The following is a 21,986-nucleotide window of genomic DNA, read 5'->3' as shown; positions in this document are numbered from 1 at the left end:
TTTGAAACACTGATCTTTCGAATTACAAATAAAACATCTTTTAAGACTTAGAGGAGAAAAATAATTTACATAACAAAAAATTTAAACATTTTTTTCAAAATATCACTTAAAATTTTAAATGTTCAACTTTCTTATTTGTATTTTACTTGGAAAATTCAGAAATTTTAATTGATAGATTATAAATCTCCTTCCTCTACAAAATACCCCCATCACTTTCTTTTCCCTCTCCAATCCTCCTCTTCCTTTCCCACCCTGCTACCTTACTTCCCCTTTTCACGCCTACTTCCTGTGTACTTTTTTCTCCTTCTTACCCCTTCATAATTCCACTACTTTCCCTCACACTCTTCCCGCACTAATTACCCTTTCCTCTACCCCCATCCTTTTCCCCTTCCTTCTCCTATTACCCCCCCCCCTCACACACGAGAAAAGAACGACGGATGAACAACCGGCCGAAACTATAAAAGTTTTTGAGCAGAATCACGAAGCCCTGAAAAGAGATTTTCGATTAAACTTTATCTCCATTTTCCGATAAATTGGACGCTATAAGCTTTAAAATGAACCACGGAACATCCCTACGACCCGTTGCAGGAGAGCCACAATATTCATAAGAAAAAACGCCCTCACGAAATTGAATGTAAATATTTTGATTTTTACTCTCCTGTTTGAGAACATAAATGTTTAGCCACAATTTTGTACGCTTAATGTTGACGTCTCTCCGAAATGTACAAAATCACATTTTTTTCTTGTATGAAATAATTGTTGAACTTCATAAAGTTTGTGAAATCCCTAAGTATCATTTTTGCAACAGAAAATTAGCTATTTTTATTCGTGCCAATTTCAGGGGTGAGACCATGCAAATAAAAAAATCACTAGGAACAAACTTGGACATTCTATCATGTATATTATGTGATTCGGAACTCGAAGAAGAATTATAAAAATATTCGTCAGAAGTGCATGCAGTGTATAACTCTAAAGCATGAAAAGTTTTGCATTTAATACAAATTATGTGCATTTGAAATGTTCTAGTTGTCTTCCAGATGAACTACGTAAAATATCCTTATTATTTGCTGAGCGGAAAACTGGAATGTAACCAAAACCTTAGAATCTCACGCAAAATTTCCTGCAAGCTCTGGCTTTTCCAGGTCAGTAAACACCCTCATTTTTCGTCTAATTCAAGAAGGCAAGTCAAACCTATTCCGAAATTATATAACTCAGAGATTTCTTGTTAAAGTAAAGCCTTCTTTCCCTCTTTGTTGAACTTTAAAAAGAAATCTTTAATTCGCGATTCATCGTTATTTCACTCACTTTATTCAATGCACCTTTGCTTCGCTTTTGCAAGCCAATTCAGGATTCAGGATATGTCGATCATGAAGAGATCTGAGCTCGCTGGAGAATGACTTTGCATATGCGTCTGCAGCACGTGCACAGTCTACACGCCACTGTGATGTGTTTTTTCTTTCCCCGTACAGCCTTTCATCAGTGTGGGTCTAGATCTAAGGGCGGGGAAGTGGTTTTCTGCAGGAACGGTTGGCTACGGGGGCGGTTGGCTGCGGGGGCGGTTGGCTGCGGGGCCGTTTGGCTCCAACAAAGAGTCCTTACTCCGCGTACCGATACGAGTGTTACGCTCGTGAGGGAGAAAGACAGCCCGAGGAAGAGGAAAGATAGATGAAGAAGTGCGAGAAAGAGATGAGAGGGTGGATAGGGTTGGAAGAGTGTGGGAGAGGAAAGCCGGAACGACCCGGGGGTTGCCGTGGTGTTATCGACCCGGCTCTAGTCGGGAATCAAACCCTCGGCTTCTGCGCTCTTTAGCCTTGGTTTTCTCGAGAGCCGGACCAACCTCCAGCAGCAGCAGCATCGTCGGCACCACGGGGCTGACCCTTGCTTGTCAGTACAGTTAGTACAGCCCGGGACACTCGTCGGGAAACACGTTCTCTGCTTGGGCTGCTGGATCGGCTCCGTTATTGATACAGCTGCGAACTTGGTACCATGCCAACTTTTTTTTTATTATTAGGAAATTTAAGATTTGCTACTTGCATCCACTTCAATGCTCTCTGCAACCGGCTTTCAAAACCAACCTTAAGAAAACAAGAGAGTTAATTGCCGAAAATAGAAGAGGAATGACTTGTTGATGAAAGAAGTTTTCTTGACAGTATTCCTGAATGACAAATTTAAAATATCCCTGCATCTATTTGCAATCGGATTGTGCCGGAGGGTTAGGCACGCCGGCTCAAGTGGAAGTACGTGTGAATGCACGACTGAAGAATAGGGTGAGGGTGAAGGAAACTTGAGCTTTTGATGTGCTGGATCAGGTCTTAATAGAGGATACAGTGGATTAAATACGACTTGCTCAACTGACCATTTTATTGAAAGTGAAGAGACCACTGCGATGAGTGGTCCTTAAATGAAAAAAGTCTCACGATGTTGTTATCACTTTACAGATGAGACAATCTCGAGTTTTGAAGATAAGAGTGTGTTTGTGCTAAAGGAGATGGTGATAGTGTTCAACTGTGAACTTCAAGAACGTATCCAACTTTCGCAACTATCAATATTGATAGAGATCAATGTAAGTGCAACAATTTTATTTCAAAGAGAGTCGAATTTCAATATTGAATGACTAAGCAACAAGCTCAAATCTAGAAGAACGAAAGACAAAGAACTAAAAGTCGAGAGGTATTTGAGTAACTAACAACATTTAACATTTCTTAGAAATACTTTTTCAATCTTCTTAGTTATTGCTAATAGAAAGATTTCCTTTTGCACCTTTCTCCTCTTTGAGTAAGAGATTCCACAAACTGTTCGAAGATTTAAGAACTAATTAGTTGACTTTCAATTAGAGTCATATAGCTTCACTTAGGCTAGTTTCTGCACAAATTTGTGTAGATATTCTTTACATTATTCAGGTATTTCAGTTACGTGAAAAATGGAGATTGTCAAGCGAACACTAACAATTGGCGCACTTAAACAAGTGGCTTTGCTGACCATCCCACTACAGAGTCCGAGCTGTCGTTTACTGTTACTTTAGTTGAAGAGGGTTTACATTGCATCTTGAGTCAATTGATGAACAATTATTGTCGTCATGACTGCAGTTGTAATAGCAGTATCTAACAGGACCCACGAAAATCCTCTTATGGAAAATGGATGTTTCTTAGCACAAATAAAATTTCCCTTACATTTTAAGATTGAAAGGGCTTTCATTTTTCCTTGAACAAACTTTACCTAATCTTGCAGCCGAAAGAATCTCTTTCTGTGAAGAAGGCATTCAAGTAAATAAAACTTTTTAAAAACAGGCGAGAGAATGATGCTTTTATTTCAAGACAAATTTTTCGTTGAGTGGTAAATAAAATCAACAATTTCCTCATCCATCCAGCAACTCAATTGTTTAGGTTTTTTCGCCTGATCAAATTGAATTCTAGTTAATCAATTTTGTCCTGAGATTGGATCAAAATGACATGCAACTCGTTTATACCAAACTTCGGTTTTTTGTTATTTTTAGCAAATTGCATAAAATAGTGATTCAATTCTCAAAATAAATTGCCTGTCATAAATGTTTATAAGTGACAGCTGTCGAGTGTCAGTTGTTATATTTCATACAAGTTATTACCCTTTACATACAGGTTGAAATTTTGAAACGGAGCTTTTAAAGAAATGTACTACATTTTTTAACTTTACATTCTTATGTTTCGATAAATACTAGAAAAGAGTATATTCATATATATTAAATCATTTTTTTGGTCCCAGGAAGTTGTAAATCTGCCAGAAACAAGTTTCGGAACTATGCTGATTAATATAAACATTTTTTAAGGAACAAATTAATTTCTGGATTTGAATATTCATTTAATTTGGTTAAAAATTAATTTTTTTATCTAAAAATGTGACTATTGTAGTTGAAGATTCATCATTTTATTTAAAAATTAATTTTTTGGTAGAAAATCTAACCATTGCTGATTGGAAATCAACTTTCTTGTTAATAATTCATATTTGTGGTTAAAAATGTCTACTATTTTGTTAAAAATTTGTCTTTTATCATTTATGTTCAAAATTCATCTCTTGAGTTTGAAATTGTTTGACAAAAAATATTGTGTCAGACCTTCATTTTTTTTTGTGAAGCATAGATCTTTTTAAACTAAAAATGTAACTTTTCCATAATTAATTTAATATTTACCTTTTATTAATAAATATTCAAATACTTGGTTAAACTCCTTTGTAAATAATTCTTTTTCTGTTGTTCAATTGGTACTAGTTTGCTTAAATTTCGTTTTAAATTGATTTATTTATTAGAAATTAACGTATTATTTAAACATCTAACTGTTTCATTTTCAGTTGAAAATTCATTTTTTTTTTAGTTGAAAACTTTACTTTTTGGAAAAAAATTTAACTTTTGTGTTGGATATTAATAAATTTTTTTTCTGAAGACTTATCCTTCTCAGTTAAAAATTCCAGTGTTTGTTTGAAAATTAATATTTTTTTAATAGTAGTAAATTTAAATATTGTTTTGGAAATTCTTATTTTTAGGTAAAAAAAGAATTTTTTCAATAGAAAATTCAACTACGTTGATGAATGTTAAACTCTTTTTTTAGGATTCTAATTTTTTATACTAGAAATTCAACTATATCAATTGGCGATTCATCATTTTAGTCACAAATTAATCTCTTGTGGTAGAAATTCTTCTTTTTGGTAGAAAATTTTATTACTTATTTTAAATTTTAATAATATTCTTTTTTTTCTGACAATTCACCTGTTTTTAATACTTGATAAAAATCTATCATTAGTTTGAAATTTTATCTTTTTTAGATACCAATTTTACTGTTTGATAGAAAATTGATCTATTTTATTAAAAATTCTTTTCTTTGTTTTAGAAAATCATTATTATTGATTGAAAATTCATTAATTCGGTTAAAAAATTAAAATTGTTTATTTAAAATTGGTTTACTTTTTGGAAAAAATTATCTTTCTAACTAAAAATTTAATCCTCCTAGTATCAAAAAAGATTCATAATTCCAACTGAAAATTATCTCTTTGATTACAAATTCAACTATTTTGTTGAAAATTCGTGTTTTTTTCTTAAAAATGCAAGGTTTTCTAAAACATTTTCTGTTTATTCTGCGAAGTTCAAAATCTTTCAGAAGTGGAAATCGGAACTAGGAAAATCTAAATTAATACTTTTAGAAAGAAAAAGAATTAATTTCTAGAGCCACATAAATTTCCAGCTCAATATAGGAAAATTGTAATTTTTCTCCCGCCTTGGAATTCAAAGTTTGTTACAAATATTTCTTATTCATAAATATTATGTCAGTTATCAAGAACAAAAAACTTTCTTTAAACAGTATAACAACTGACACTTGATAGTTCGACGGGTTCGAATTAATAGGTTCCATCTCGGAGAAACTAAATAAAAAGGTGGTATATTGTGGAGACCAAATAAAAAGGAGCTATAGAGTTTTGGGAGCGCTGATATTCCTAATTTGCACTTGATTCTAAAGCAGTTAGCACCTTTTAATCTTCATTTGCACCAAAATTATGTTTCAAACAACTTTATTTATAATAATTGTCTAAACGACAGAGTTCCATCTTGGAGAAACCAAACAAAATATGCTAACTCGAAAATACAATATGAAAAGGTGCTAACTTGCGTGGAAAACTCTCGAAGCTTGAAAATCAAACGCCGATTGTATTGGGAACATCAGCACCTTCACTACTATATCACATTTCATCTAGTCTCCACGAATTAGCCCCTTTTCATTTTGTTTCTCCGAGATATAACCTTTTCATTTGGACTTGTCGAGTTATGAGTAAGGTTTTTTAAAAGTCAATTTTTTAAGTCAAGTTTTTTTCTGCAGATAAAAATCAGAATCGTATTCAATGGTCCGATATATCAGGGTTTACTGTTACTGTATTACAGTATTTAGATCTATTCATCAACTAAAGAAATTTCCCTCATTTTCTGAATTTGAGGGATGAATTAGTCTAATAACTGAAATACTGTCACAGTTAACCTAGGGATCAAAAACTATTTTCGGAACAACTTCATTTATAATCCGTGTCCAAATAAAAGGGTTCCATTTTAGAGAAACCAAATGAAAGGTGCTAACTTACGGAGACACAATGAAAAGGTGTTAACACAAGTGACAACCTATCGAAGCTTCAAATTCCCATTTAAATTGTATTGAGAGCATCAGCACCTTCAGCTCTGTGGCACCTTTTCATTTGGTCTCCACGAGTTAGCACCTTTTCAGTTGGTCTCCACGAGCTGGCAACTTTTTACTTGGTTTCTCCGAGATAAAACCTTTTCATTCGGACTCGTCGAGTTAGGAGTACATTTTGTCAAGTCAATTTTTGATCCACATGAGTGGATCATTTTCTTTTTATTTGATAATCAAAATCATATTCAATAGTCTGCTATCTCAGTGCTTACTTTGGCTGTATAACAATCTTTAGACTAATTCATTCACTAAAGAGAACACCCTCATTTGATAAATTTTTGGGAAAAATTAGTCAAATGACTGTAATACAGCCGCAGTGAACCTCAGGACATCAGTAAGTTCGTATTATTTTGCCCAACAACTTCAGATCAAAGTGATCACCTTTTGCGAATCAAAAATTAATTCCTGAACAACTTCATTTACATTTCATCTCAACATGAAAGGGTTCCATCTCAGAGAAACCAAATGAAAGGTGCTAACTTTATGAGACAAAATAAAAAGGTCCTAACTTGCGTGGCAAACTCTCGAAAGTTCAAAATCCCATTTAAATTATAAACGGAGTTTCAGCATCATCAGATCTGTAGCATCCATTTATTTAATCACCATGAGCTAGCACCTTCTTTTTTGATTGCTCGGAGATGAAACCTTTTCCTTTGAACACGTCAAATTACAAACAAAGTTGTTTCAAAGTAAATTTTTCGATACCTAAGGGTCGATTATTTTTTCCTGGAATTGATCATCAGAATTCTATTCAACTGTCTGATTTTTCGAAATTAACTGAAGCTGAATTAGAAATATTAGACAAATTCATTCCCCAAATCCCAAAAATGCGGCTACTCCCTCATAATAAACTAGGAAAGTCGACTTTAGATTGGCTTCACTTCCATTTTCATTATCGTTACCGACCAAACTTATAATCCGTTGACAGTTTGATCCTCCTTCTGGGTTCGAAACCCGTCTCGATGGCTAAAACTTCCCTATCCAAGGTCTGCAACTACAAGCACTTAAGTCTTGCTAATTTTGACTTGACAAATTAAGAATCCGAGTATAATACATCTTCCGGCATCACTCTTCATTGTTTTTTATCGATCACTCCTCGGAGCACATTGAATGGATTAAGGTTTTCCAAGAGCTAAGGAGTTAGGGCGATAGATGGAATTTCGAAGAGCTGAATAACATCTTCACCTCCGATACAGATCACAAATTTTTTGCTGGTCATTTTCAAGTAGGTCAGAGGTCGTCTTCAAATATTGTGATATGACTTTCCGTGATATTCACCCTTCTAAAAAAATTGAACGAACATTTTACAATTTTGCAGCTAAAAGTTTAATTTTTCGAATGAAAATTAAATTGTTTGTCAAGAATTATTCTTTAATGGTCAAAAACTAATCTTTTTGGTTTAAAATCCCTCCACTATGGTTAAAAATTACTGCAGTGAAAAATCATGTAATGTTTGCAAATTTAAGTATTTTGTTATAACTTGCTTTTTTTTCTTTCTCAAAAAGTAATCTTCATGGTTAAAAACTTATATTCGTGTTTGAAAATTTCTAGATCTGATCCAACAAAAATTCTTTTGTTTAAAAGAAACTTTTCAAAATAAAAGTTTCACCATTTCATCTTTGTCAAAAATTCATGAAATTATCCCAAAGTTCGTCTGTTTTTAGAAAACTTAAAAAATCTTCTTAATTTTTAAAATTCCACTATTATACTAAATAATTGATTTTTTGGTTGAAGAATTATTATTTTACTAGAAAATTTCATTTCCTTTGTTGAAAATTTAAGTATATTGTAGAAAATTCTTTTTTTTGTAGACAATTAATTTGTATTGTTGATATTTCATTTTTTTGGTTGAAAATTTCTTTATTTGGTCAAAAACAATTTTTTTTTAATTAATTTTAAAACTAAACATGTAAGTATGCCATATTTGGCTGAAAAAAGTTCTTTGTTTCAAACTTATTTTTGGTTAAAAATTGAATTGTTTCGATTAAAATTCATCCGTTTGGTTGAAAATTTAACTTTTTGAACAAAAATTAATTAACTTACTTGTGGAATCCTTATTTTAGTTATGAATGAATTTTTTGGTTTGAAAATTTTACTCTGTTGTTGACAATTTTTTGAAGATCGTTTTTTAACCTAATATTTAAGTTTTTTTCTCATTTAACTATTTTGTTGACTTTTTATTTTAGCTCGTAGGTTCATCATGTTAGTTGTAAAACCATCAATTAAAAATTTATCTTTTTGGTTTTAAATTGAATTGTTCAGTTAAAAATTGAATCTTTTGGTCGTAGATTCCTATTTTAGATGTAAATTAATTTTTAGCACAACAATTTAACCATTTTTTTGGGAAAATTTTTAAGATTCCTTTTTTAGCCTCACATTCAACTAGTCAATTTTTTTGTAGTAAATAAATTTTTTAACTAAAAATTAAACTATGTCATATATTGATAAAAAATTAATATTCTTGATTGTGAATTTATCTTTTTGGTTGAAAATTCATATATTTTGGTTAAAAATTCTCCTTTTTTATTAAAAATAAATTTTGTATTTCAAAGCTTAAATATTGTATTTCTGGTAAAAAAGTAATCTGCTTATTTAAAAATTCATCCATTTTTATACAAATTTTTATGTTTTGAATAAAAATTCATTTTGCCTGTTGAAGATTATTTAGAAAATATTTTTTTCGGATAAAAGTACATCTTTTTGGTCAAAAATTTATCGTTTTCAGTCCGGAAATTACTATTTGATACAAATTTCATTTTTTTGTCTTTAAATATTTATTATTTCACTTCGAAATTCATTTCTTTGTTTGAAATTTTATTTTTGAAACAAAAAATGTAACTTATCTACTTTTAGTGAAAAACTACATATATTAGTTAAAAATTTAATTGTTTTCTTGAAAACGTAACAATTTTGTTACAAATTAATTCCTCCTTGTTCAAAATTTTTATTTGTTGAAAAATTTTCTCATAAATTATTATTTGTTTAAATTAACTATTCATCTTAAAATTCATTTAGTTTGTTTAAAATCCGATACTTTTATTTGGAAAGATCAAATTTCTATTGTACTTTATATAATTTGTAATATCTTAAAATTCAAATTTTTCTTACGTCGTTGATAATTTATGTTTTTCAGTTAAAAATTCGGCTATTCCATTCGAAGTAAGATTTAACCAAAACCCCTTTCCCTCTGAATCGTTTAAAGTAATTCCTGGACGTCCCCCCCAAGTTGAATTTTTTTGAACTGAATAGAAGACGATACAATAAAGTTAAAATGGTAATTATACCCAATTCGCGTTCAGACGGTGTACAGTCTTCCGTCGCCTTTGATCGCTGCACAGCTCCAAGTCTTGTTTATAAGTATAGGGCCTAACGACCAAACACGATGGGGAGGTGTACACCGCCTAAGCTTAGCTGAGAGCTGTACACTGCCTAATCGTGACGAAGAGGAGTATACCGCCTAAACTCGGCAGGTGGTGTACACCTTTCAGTTGAGTTTAGGCGGTATACTCCTCTCCGTCACGATTAGGCAGTGTACAGCTCTCAGCCAAGCTTAGGCGCCCATTACAGTGCCCATTGTACAATTACGCCCATAACAGTGTACAGACAGCTGTATACTAACTAATCGCTACGAAGAGGTGTATAACCCCTAAGCTTGACTGAAAGCTGTAAACTGCCTGATCGCTACGGAGAGGTGTATACTGCCTAAACTCGACTGAGAGCTCTACATTTCCTAATCGCGACGGATAGGTGTATACCGCCTGAACTCCACTAAGGGCTGTACACCGCCCAAGTGTGACGGAGAGGTGTATACCGCCTAAACTCAAATAAGAGCTGTACACTGATTAAGATTCACGGAGAGCTGTACACCTCCTAAATGTAACGCGCATGGAGTGGTAAGAAATGGATTCTTCGATATCTGCATATTTTCGAAGAGCATGTGCACTCTCTTGATTAAATACGCTTCTGTTCATTTAACAACTTGTAGGTTATCCTCCACAGGTTGTTAAACCTAAGAAATAGGTATATATTTTTCAAGGCTTTTAAAAATAGTCACTAATCCTAAAACTGACTAATAAACTATTTATGGCATTTTAGAGTATTTTATGGTAGATCAATATTGAAATTCGATTAAAGTCCAGGGCTTAAAATGGTGCGTGATCAGAGACACTTTATCTCGTCTACAATTAAACTTGTTCAATCCAAAATTAAAAAATGTGGAATGGAAAATTAATATTTATTGATAGCAGGTTTCACAGTATTTCCAGTTTTCCTCGAAATTTATTGAAAGCAATTAGAAGATGCAACTATTTCTGGTTCAGAGGTAATTGCTTAAATTGAATTTTAGGCAAAAAAACAACAGTTTTTACTTAACATTCAACTACTTGAACAAAAGATTTATCCCTTTAGTTCAAAACGTATATCTTTGTAAAATTTAACTCTTAAATGAAAATGAACTTTTTCTAAATTTTCATTTACTGGTTTAAAATTGAACTTTATTTTACAAATATCTTTCTCACCTCAACTAAAAATTCCTTATTGTTTAAAAATGAAATTCCCTTGGTAAATTAATGATTTTTTGTTGTTGACAATTTATCATTATAGTTGAAAATTCATCTCTATATTTGAAGTTGTAACTATTTTGTTGAAATTGTTATTGTTTTGAATGAACATTCACATATTTTGTATAATATTCTACTATCTGATTGAAAATGTATTTTTTCATCAAAAATTAATATTTTCGGTTTAAGAATTTTTAATTGTTTTTCGTGGAAAGTCCAACTGTTTTAAAGAAAGTTTTCATTTTTAACTTTGAAAATTCTATAAAATCTTTTTCTTTCGTTTGATGAGTTGTGAAAAGTTCAATTTTGTTGCTGTTCAAGATTCATAAGCGTAGATAAATTTTTTTATCTATTTGGTTGAAAATCTAACTAATTTGATTACGTTTTTTTGCCTCGAAATTCAACTACACTGTTAAAATGGTTCTGCTTAATGACGATTTTTTTTTTAAACTTATATTTTCGAGTTGAAATTCAACTTTTTTTGTACATAATTCATCTTTGCATTTTCAAGATTGAGCAATTCAGTTGAAATTTTGTTCTTTCTTAAAAATTTATTTTTCATTTGTTGGTCATTTAAATTTTTTAAAGAAAATTCGTATATTTGGCTTTAAAAGTAACAAATTTGGTTGAAATCTTTTCATTTCTGGCAGCAAAACCATTGTTTGTTGAAAATTAATAAATTTTCTTTAAAATCCCTTTTTTCGTTCCATGAGTTTTTACAAATTTATTTTTATTGTTGTTAAAGATTTATAATTTCAGTTAAAAAGTGAACTGTGATTGAAAAATTAATTAATTTGATGAATTTTTATACTAGGCTGAAAGTTTAAACATTTTGTTGAAATCCTACTTTATGACTACAAAATTTATTTCTTTGTTGACAACTAATATTTTCGAGTTAAACCTTTAACTTTTTAGTAGATAAATAGTTTTTTTTTTGTTTTGAAAATTCGACTACTTTGTTCTAAATTCATCTGTTTTGTTAAAATTTTAATATATTATTCAAAAAATTAAGTCATTCAATAGTTTATTAAAACCAATTCTTCTCATTGCCATTTTTTATTCAGAATTTTTGCAAATTATTCAAATTTTTTCTTGAATACATTTTTTTGTTGCAAATTTATAATTTGCGGTTGAAAATTAATTTTGATGATAAAAAATTCATCTTTTTTGGTCAAAAATTAATTTTCTTTGTTGAAAATTTATCTTTGCAATTAAACATTCTAATCACTGGTTGAAAGGTAATTTCTTGGACAGAACATTTATCTCTTTGTTCGAAAATTAAAGTTTTGTTAAAAATTAATTTTTATGTTTTTGAAAACTCATCCGTGTTTTTGTATTTCGTTTGGGTAAAAATGCAAATATGAAGTTGCAAACTAATCTGGTTTCATTGAGAATTCACCCTTTTGGTAGAAAATTAAACTACTTTTTTGAAAAATCATTTTTTGTTTTGTTTTAAGGTGCATAATTATTTTTGTTGGTAAAAATTTATATTGGCGGCTGGAAATTTTAACTCAGTGGATGATAATCGACCGTCGTGAGTGGAAAATGCAAGGATTTTCTTAAAAGTTGAACTTATTTGTTACAATTCGTATTTTGTTTGGTTAATAATTCATTTCCTTTAACTAAAAATGTAACGATTCCATCATTTCTTGAAAATTGATCTTTTTGCATTTGCATATCAACTATTTTGTAAAAATTTCATCTCATTTCTTAATTTTGTCTAAAAAAATGTATTTTTCTAGTCTCTGAAAAATCTCCTCATTTCCCCCGTTCATAGATCATTTTAGATTGTAAATTCTCTCATTATTGCAATTAAAAAAATGGTTGATTCTTTTTTTTTACTAAGGGCCGGGATACACACATTATTTGTCCGAAATTTGAAACATTCTAGGCCCTAATATACTCTCTCACTAATAAAATAAATTTAATTTGATCTCAATTGCTGTTACAGCAGAAATGATCACTGCACCAGAATAAGTCTACAGAAGAAGGAATTGAAGAATGGAATGAATGCAGGGAGATCGTGCACTCATTACCCAGACATGGGAGGGGGTCTTGCCTTTTGAATCGAAGCGTCAGCTGTTTTTTAAAAGTGCCTCGAATTATTGACTCTGAGAGGGTCGTTGGAACACCAAAGAGCTTTTCTGAACCTGCGCCGATGACTCCCGCAAGATTATCCAGTGGCGAGGTCTCGAGCACGATCGCGACATTAGCGGCGTCGGCTGTCGAGTCGAGGAGCTGCTGGAGAGTACTCGAGGATGGAACTGAGAGGTAGTTGCGTGACAGAATCGACAACGGCGTGTCAAAGTTATCGTGAAGGGACTCTTGAGGTAGCCTCGAAGAACGAGGAAGGAGGGGATCGACTGGGCCCCGGGATCGGGTCTTGTTGCCCGGAAGGGAGTTTTCCGGGGTCGGGAGGGCGCCACAGATGCGGGGCCCGGAGGGGCCAGCCCGCGGCGGCGTGACGCGATGCGGACGCCCTCCACCGCAGCCTCGAGGAAAAGGAGGAAAACGTTTGTCCCTCCCACTGATCAAGGTCAGCTTCCTACCCTGGATAGTACGAAGAGGGATGGATCCTACGAGGACCCGGATGCGGCGGAGAAGGACGGCTCTTATCAGCGTCTCTTTGCTGGAAAAGCCAGAGCTGGAGGAAGAATCGAGAGAGGAATTGCTCGGAGTGGAGAAGCGGAGGCGGAGGTCGAGGGTCATTTTGAGAAGAGCGGAATCGTCGCAAGAGAGGACATCTTCGCAACTGAGGAAAGCACTCCGAAGGTTTCGGGTTCTAAGGAGGATGGATTTACGAGAAAAACTAGCGAGAATAAGAGAATGCGAAAAGAAGGGAAGAATCGATTTAGATCGCTGGCATTGTCTTGCATGTTCTTTGGATTGCTTTTTGGATACTGGTGGCCCGGAAGGGCGGAAGCTTTCGCGGGCGGACAGAAATATAGTACTAGAGTGGTTAGAACGAGATACGGAACATTGCGCGGAATCGTGGCGAGGACGTCCACGGTCGAGGTTTATTGTGGCGTGCCTTATGCTACTCCACCCCTTGGATCCCTGCGGTACATGCCGCCCGTCACCCCTACACCCTGGCGAGGAACCAAACTCGCGGATACCATGCCCCCCGCTTGCCCCCAAAAACCACCGAAACCGGATCCCAAGTTACCCAGGGGAAGGCGGCTCTACCTTGAGAAGATCGCCCCGATCCTAGCCAATCAAAGCGAAGACTGCCTTTATCTCAACCTTTATGTTCCGAGGCCTCCACATGGTAAGTCTTTATCATTCTCTACACACATCAAACTCTCGCTTTCAGTCCAGTAGTGGATGTTGCGTTTGAATAGCCTTGGACTGACTTCAGGGGGATCAGAACGTGAACAGTCACGGCCGCCTGAACCGTTTCCATTTGAAATGCATGCCATTGTACAGTATATGTGACTGAGTAGTCGCGCGTTGCGGGCTCTAGTAGTTCTAGGATGACCGAAAACGGGGGGACTAAAAGCGAGAGTTGGGTTTGCATACACTTGTTAGGTTAGAAATCTGACAAAATTTCACGTCAAATAATCAATAGTGCGGATATCTCTGCCTCTTTAAAGGGGATGTATTATGTGAGAAGATTTCTAAAAAAATTTTAGGATTTCTCGAATTTTGCACTTTGAGTTAAACTCATCTCACCACCTCCGAAATTTCTAGAAAAAGTATGAAATGTATAGAACATAATGACTCAAATATTAGCGATTATTTAAGCTCATAAAATATTTTTTTAAATCATGTATCAAAGACGCGTGAAGATTTTTCAAGTTTTCTTGGCTCAAATTAAAGATAAGATTTAAAGAAATTTCTCTGGTAAGTCTTATTTTTGTCTATGACTTTCCTAAGTCCTCATACAAATTGTAATAAAAAAATTCGATAAATTCTTGATTTCAAAGAGAAAAATTCTCCAGTTATATATAGTACTCTTAGAAAAGTTTGTAATATCTCTACTAGGATGCATTTATTTTGCTTCATTGTTTATCAAGCAATCATTATATTTGAAATTCACTAGTGATTTTTATTTTGTTTTACGCTAGTCGTAAATAACCTTTCCGGCAGGAGTGTATTACTCTTTTATTGAATATACAAACCTTATGAAATTTATGTCTCTTGCCGTTAAAGGTGCGAGCTCGAATTATTTTGAATTTTTTCCCATCATTCTGTAGCAAAATATACATAAAAACAAAGTTTAATTTACATTTTTCACATTTTTTAATACTCTCAAAATCATTTAACATTTTTTATACTTAACTTGTTAAATTAAGATAATTCTAAGGGATTAGATAATTTCGAAAGATTTTGAAGGATTCCAAAGTGCCTATACATTTTCATAATATTTGAAAAAATCTAAAGGATTTTAAATGGATTTTAAAGAATTATCAAGATTTTACAGGTGATATCAGGTTTATTTAGTTTCCTGAGATTTTCACGGATATTATATTATTTTATTAAAATTTAAAAGAGTTTAATTCCATGAGTTATCGGATTAACGTATTTAAAAGATTGATGAAGACTTTTATTAGCTCAAGGTATTTCTAAATTTTTTGAAAAATTTAACATACTTCAAAGAATTTTAAGTATTCTAAGATAATTCAAAAGATTTCAAGGAATTTCATTATATCCAAAAAGATTTTAAATATTGTAGGGTATTTAAAAAGATTCAAAGGGATTTTAAAGATTTAAAAAGATATTCTATGACATAAAGATATTTCCAATGATTTTAAAGAATTCATTGTATAATATTTTCAAAGATTCGAAGCAATTTTAGTACATTTGAAAAATTTGAAGAGATATCAGAGAGATTTAGAGATTTCAGGGTTCTGTAAACATTCAAAGAAATTCTCAACAAGTTTAAACATTTTTAAGTGATTTCAAAAGATTTGTAAAGAATTAAAAAATTCCAAGGACTTTTCAAGGATCTTAATAGTATAAAGAAATATCAACAAATTTCTTGTCACTTTATGAAACTTCGAAGGATTTTTCATAATATTCAATTGAAATTTTTCAGAATTTAATTACTAGAATCATGGGACTTTCCAAGGAATTCTAATAGATATAAAAGGATATATCAAAGGAATTCAGAAATGTTGTGATTTTGCTAACAATTACAAGAAATTTTCAGCGACTTTAAATATTGTTAAGTAATTTCAAATTTTTTTAAAGATTTAAAAATTTGTCAAGAACTTGCGAGGATCTTAATGCGATGAAGTGGTACAGAATTTATGAAAGAATAAATACTTAATTGCAATTTCGGCGAATTTAATTTCAAGAATTGTGGTATTTCCAAACATTTTAAAACTTTGAATCCCCCCCCGTACTTTTGCATATTTATCTGCGATTTTCTTATATATTTTTTTCCGCGCTATTTCCTATTCTTTCATTTTATTTTGAAAATTCCCACACCCCTTCCTTTTTTCCACGTCATTTTCTATTTTCCTACGCTATTTCATATTTTCCCATGCATCTTCCTTTTTTCTTCACACTATTTCATATTTTTTTACATCCTTCTTTATCTTTTCTCACTTTCCTCATTATTTTCCGATCAGCTTGCTATTTTCCCATCATATTTTTTGCGTTCACAGGCGTTTTTTACGTTCCCGTTTCCCGTTCTATTTCATATTTTCACACACTCCTTTCTATTTTCTCATGCAATTTGATATTTTCCCACACCGCTTTCTCTTGATGCGTTTTTTTATATTTACCGAAACTTCTTTATATGTTCTCTTGCTTTTGATATTTACCCACACATTTCTCATATTTTTTTGCAACGCTTCCTATCCTCCCATGATATATTCTATATTCCCATGCTCCTTGCTTTTTCCCACAATATTTTATACTTTTCCACGCCTTTTCCTTTAATCATCTTTTTACACGCCCCTTTCTTTTTTCTCACACTTTTCTCATATTTTTGTGTTTTGCTTCCTATTTTTCCATGATATTTTCTACATTACCACTTCTCTCACTTTTTCACACAATATTCCATACTTTTCCACACCTTTTCCTTTTCTTATCTTCCCACGCCCCTTCCTTTTTCACGCTATTGCATATTTTTCCACGCCCTTCTTTATCATCCCTTACTTTTCTCATATTTTTCCGATCCGCTTGTTATTTTCTCATGGTATTTTCTAGATATACACGTCCTTTCCTTTTCCCCATTATATTGCGCTTTCTATTTTCCCATATTTTCCACATTTCCACGCCTCTCACTTTTTCCTACACTATTTTATAGTTTTCCACATCTTGTCCTTTAATATTTTTTCCCTCCCTTTCCTATTTTCTCACGTTATTTTATTTTTTTCCATGTACCTTTTTTTTATTCACGCTATTTCATATTTTTATACGCCCTTCTTTATTCTATACTTATCTTTATACTTTTCCACGACTTTTCCCTTATCTTCCCTCACTTTTCTCATATTTTTCCGAGCCCTTTGCTATTTCCTCATGGTATTTTTTACATTTCCACGCCTCTTCCACTTTCCCACTCTATTTTATATTTGTACACACCTCTTCTTATTTTATCACGCTATTTTATATTTTCCCACGCCGCTTTTTTTCCACTTTCTTTCATATGTACCCACTCTTCCTCATATTTTCTACATTCCCATGCCCCTCACTTTTTCATACTATTTTATACCTTTTCACGCCTCGTCTTGTTCATATTTCTCCACGCCGCTTTCTATTTTCGGTGTTATTTCAAAACTTTACCTCTACCTTCCTTTTTTCTTCACGGTATTTCATATTCTTCCACACACCTCTTTATTTTCCCTCAACTTTTTCATATTTTCTCGAACCACCTTCAATTTTCCTATGCAATTTTCTACATGCCCTCGCTCCTTATTTCCCCTCACACTATTTTATCATTTTAACACGTCACTTCCTTTTGCCCACTCTATTTCGCCTACTATTTTTCCATATTTTCCACATTTCCATGGCCCTCACTTTTACCTACACTATTTTATAGTTTTCCACATCTTTTCCTTTTAATATTTTTTTACTTCCTTTCCTATTTTCTCAAGTTATTTTATTTTTTTCCATGTACCTTTTTTTTTATTCACGCTATTTCATATTTTTATACGCCCTTCTTTATTTTATACTTATCTTTATACGTTTCCACGACTTTTCCTTTATCTTCCCTCAGTTTTCTCATATTTTTTTTAGCCGTTCTCTATTTCCTCATGGGATTTTTTACATTTCCACGCCTCTTCCATTTTCCCACTCTATTTTATATTTGTACACACTTCTTACTTTCTCACGCTATTTTATATTTTCCCACGCCGCTTTATTTCCACGTTCTTTCATGTGTACCCACTCTTCCTCATATTTTCTACATTCCCATGCTCCTTGTTTTCCCCACACTATTTTATACTTTTTCCACACCTTTTCATATTTTCCTACACCCCTTCCTATTTTCCACGCTATTTCATATTTGCTTCTGCCCCTTCCGTTTTTCTTCATGCTATTTCACATTCTTCTACGTCCTTGTTTATCGTCCTTGTTAATTCCGTTCAGGCGTAAGAGGAGGACAATCAAAAATACCGTGGAAAAAATAAGGGGGTGTGGGAAAGTCTGAAATAGTAAAAGAAAATGGAAAAGGGCGTGGGAAAATATAAAATAGCCAGGAGCAATAAGAAACGGCGTGACAAAATATGAAATTGAGTTGGATAATATGAAACAAGCGTGGGAAAGTATGAAAAAAGCGTGGGAAATATGAAAAAAGCGTGGGAAATATGGAAAAAAGGTTTAGAAATATGAAAAAGCGTGGGAAATATGAAATGGAGTAGAAGAATATTAAGGGACCTGGGAAAATATATAGTTCCTTTTTTCCCATTATATGACACCTTTTGAACAAATTCTGTCATAAAGGCCGTAAATTCTCCCTGATGAAAAACAATAGAGAAGCCCGCATAATTTTTTTTCAATGAATTTAGGTAGCGAGTTCACCCTGGAGATATTCCAGGTAGTTCCCCACAGGGGAAATCCTTCTGTGATCCTGTATGGTTTTCAATGCGCGAGTTTACATGAACTCAATTTCAATTTCTTGAGACCTACATCGAATTCCAGATGAGGGTCTGCAGAATTTTCTGTTCCAATTGCAATGAAGAAGAATTCTGAATTTCCTATAAGGATAAGGCTAGATACGCGTATATAAAGCTTTCTAAAAGCTATCAAATTTTAACTAAGTTTCAAAGTTTATTTAAAATGTTATTGTTTAGCCTATGAATGATTTAAATTTTCGTTAATTCATCAGAGGCTTCTCAATCCTTGTCCCTTGATTTCTCTTCTTAAATGAAAACTGAATGAATAGCAATCATAAGAGGAATTTAACTATTCTTGGCCAAACGCTACGTTTTTATTTAAAAATGATACTATTACTTTTTTCTCGTTGCGAAATCATATTTTTTTAATGAAAATTTAATTATATTGTTGAAAATGCAACAATCTTGGTCCAAAGTCTTCATTTTTGTTTGAAAATTAAACAATTTTTTTTGGGTATTATGCTTTTGCTCTAAAAAATTTTACATTCTTGGTAAAAAATACAACAATTTTGTCATAAATTAAACTTTTTTCTGTAAATTTTAAATTTCGGTTTAAAAATGTAACTTTTTTGTAGAAAATTTATTTATTTGACTTTAAAATTAAAAATTTGGTTTCAAATTTGTCATCCTGTTTGAATAAAGAATCTTCGTTCCTTCAAAATAGTTTGTCAATTTATTTCTTAATCATTCATTTAATCTGTTTGAAAATTCGTCTACTCAAAATTAAATTAATCTTTTTATTTGAACATTCATGTTTTTGTTAATAATCCGTCTCGCTTGATACAAACAACAATTTTGTTTAAAATACTTCTTTTTGATTGAATTCAGCTGTTTTTTATTTTACACAGAAATTTTGTTGTTGTTGAACTATTAAATGTGACATGATTATTTTATAATTCACCTTGTTGGTTAGAAAATCCACTACTTGGTTGAACTTTTTTGTTTATGATTTTTTTTTATAATTGAAGATTCATCATTTCAGTTAAAAATTATCTCTTGGGTCAAATATTGAACTATTTTGTTGAAAATTAATTTTTCTTTACAAATTTTTTAAAATTGAAAATTAAACGAATCTATTTTCAGTTGATCTGCCCTTATCATTTTTGGCTGAAAAGTCTTCTATAATATTTACGTTTTAGAACTGATCGCTTCAGGTAGCAGTTTTATTTTAAAGTCGTCTTTTTTTGGTTAAATATTTGTGTTTTGTAGAAAAAATTTAACTAATTTTGTAAAAAATTCATCACTTGGTTGAAAGTCAACATTATCGTTAAAAATGTATAAAATCGCGATTTAAAATTCAACTGTGCTATAGAAAATTCATCTTCTTGGCTTGAAAATCCAACAATTTGGTTGAAATTTATTATTTTAATGAGTCAAAAATCTTTCTTAGTTAAAAATTGAGATTTGTTGTTAAAAAAATCACCTTTCACCAAAATTTAATTTTTTTAGTTTAAAAATAATCTCCTTGATGGAAAATTGAAATATATTTTTAAAATTATGAAACAAGATTTTTTTGTAAAAAATTTGTTTGTATGGTTTTTTTCATAATTATTAAAATTTCGGACGAAACAAGAAAATATTCGACCCCCCATCCCCTCTCACTTTTCTGTGCGTCACTTTTAGTTTCTAGAAAAGTTTTGGTATTTATTGCTAGTAGAATTAGGCAGGGTATCCGAGAAATTAATTTTCAAAATTCTCTTATTTTTCCTCGATTAATTTTTCATTTTTCTTGATCAATAAGATTGAAATAACAGAATTTTAATCTTGTAATACTTTGGAATCTTTTATAAACGGAATTACACAGTATGTCAGATACTAATTAAAAAATTTCAACTTTTTTTTACCTAATTAGTTAAATTTTCAATTAAAAAGATTAATTTTTAATTAAATAGTTGAACTTTTAGGCAAAGAAATTAACTTTAAAGTCAAAATACAAATGTTCAAAGAAAAAAATGATTTCTTAATAAACTGAACCAACCAAATCTTAAACAGAAATATAGACGAATACGTAAGAAAAATAAGAATCACTTTTAACAAAAGAATGCCATTTTTATTTTAAAAAAAGGTAATTTATACTAAACCAATGAATTTGTCAATAAAAACGTGAATTTCCAAACAAATTGTTAAGTTTTCCTTTAAAAAAGATTTCAGTTGTCTTTTTACTATCAAAATATGAACTTTTAAACAAAAAATAAGTTTCTAAAAAAAAATGAATTTTCAATCCAAAAAGACGAATTTCTAACCAAAAATGATAATTTTTTAACAAAATTGTTAAACTCGCTACGAAATAGATGCATTTTTATCTGAAAAAGATTCTAAAAATTCTAAAAACTAACAGAAAAAATGCCTTTTTTGAAAAATAAAAAAGACGAAACATAATGAGAAGGCTGTTGTTACTTTTTAGCTTTTAAAATAAAAAATCTGAGAAATGAAGGTTTAAGAGAAATGTGAGCTTCTTTAAATAAAATATATTTAATAATAAAAATAATAATCAGTGTAACAAAGGGGTCCAGTTTTTTGAGGTACAAAATGTGATTTGTAGATTTTTGAAGATTTCAAAAGCCTTTTAAGAATTTTAAAACGTTTCAAGAGAATAAATAAAAATTCTTTAAATTGCTGAAAAAATTTAAGATGATATCAAATTTTTTACACAAACTTTAAGAAAAAATTGACAAATATTTTAAAATATTTTAAAGTCTTTTCGGCAATTCCTAAAAATAATTGAAAAGATTTTAAAGGAAACTATTTCAATTAGCAAGAATACAAAGATCTATAAAGAAGATTCGAGTAAGTTGAAAAGACGTTTTGAAATTTTAAAAGGGATCCAGATTAATTTAAAACATGAAATTATTTCAAAAAGTTAAAAAAAATATACCTTCCTTAATATTTTTAAACAAAATTTTTGAAGCTTCTTAATGATTTTGAAACTTTTCACAATAACATTTTTTTTTAGAATTTATTGGAAAATTTAAACTAATTTTCTTTAAAAAAATTAATTATAGGGAAATATTTAAAAAGACTTTAAAATATTAAACAAAATTTTAATAGATTAAAAAAGATTTCCAAAATCATCATAACAGATTCTGCAAGGCTTTAGGTAATTTTTGTAACTTTTTAGTATTTCGAGAAAAATGATAAAATAAGTCGAATAATTTTAAAAG

The 21,986-nt window shown here is 31.4% G+C and overlaps 1 protein-coding gene across 2 annotated transcripts in view; it reads left to right on the top strand.

Annotated features, from left to right (window-relative positions):
• Window positions 1-1,925: 1,925 nt before the first annotated feature.
• The window catches only part of LOC117167950 (neuroligin-1-like), a 183,909-nt gene continuing 163,848 nt past the window's right edge, over window positions 1,926-21,986 (top strand). Inside the window, exons 1-2 of one of the 2 annotated variants that reach the window (XM_033353215.1) lie at window positions 1,926-2,563; window positions 12,714-14,027. In XM_033353215.1, the coding sequence (XP_033209106.1) occupies window positions 13,229-14,027 (799 nt within the window). In that variant the 5' untranslated portion in view covers window positions 1,926-2,563; window positions 12,714-13,228. Of the gene's footprint in view, window positions 2,564-12,710; window positions 14,028-21,986 lie in introns of both variants that reach the window. The other variant, XM_033353214.1, reaches the window with a different exon arrangement.

The sequence above is a fragment of the Belonocnema kinseyi genome, chromosome 2, assembly GCF_010883055.1.
Source record: "Belonocnema kinseyi isolate 2016_QV_RU_SX_M_011 chromosome 2, B_treatae_v1, whole genome shotgun sequence".
In the NCBI taxonomy this organism is placed as follows: Eukaryota; Metazoa; Arthropoda; class Insecta; order Hymenoptera; family Cynipidae; genus Belonocnema; species Belonocnema kinseyi.
Note: the sequence above shows the minus strand (reverse complement) of the source record. Positions and strands in the feature narration are given on the sequence as shown.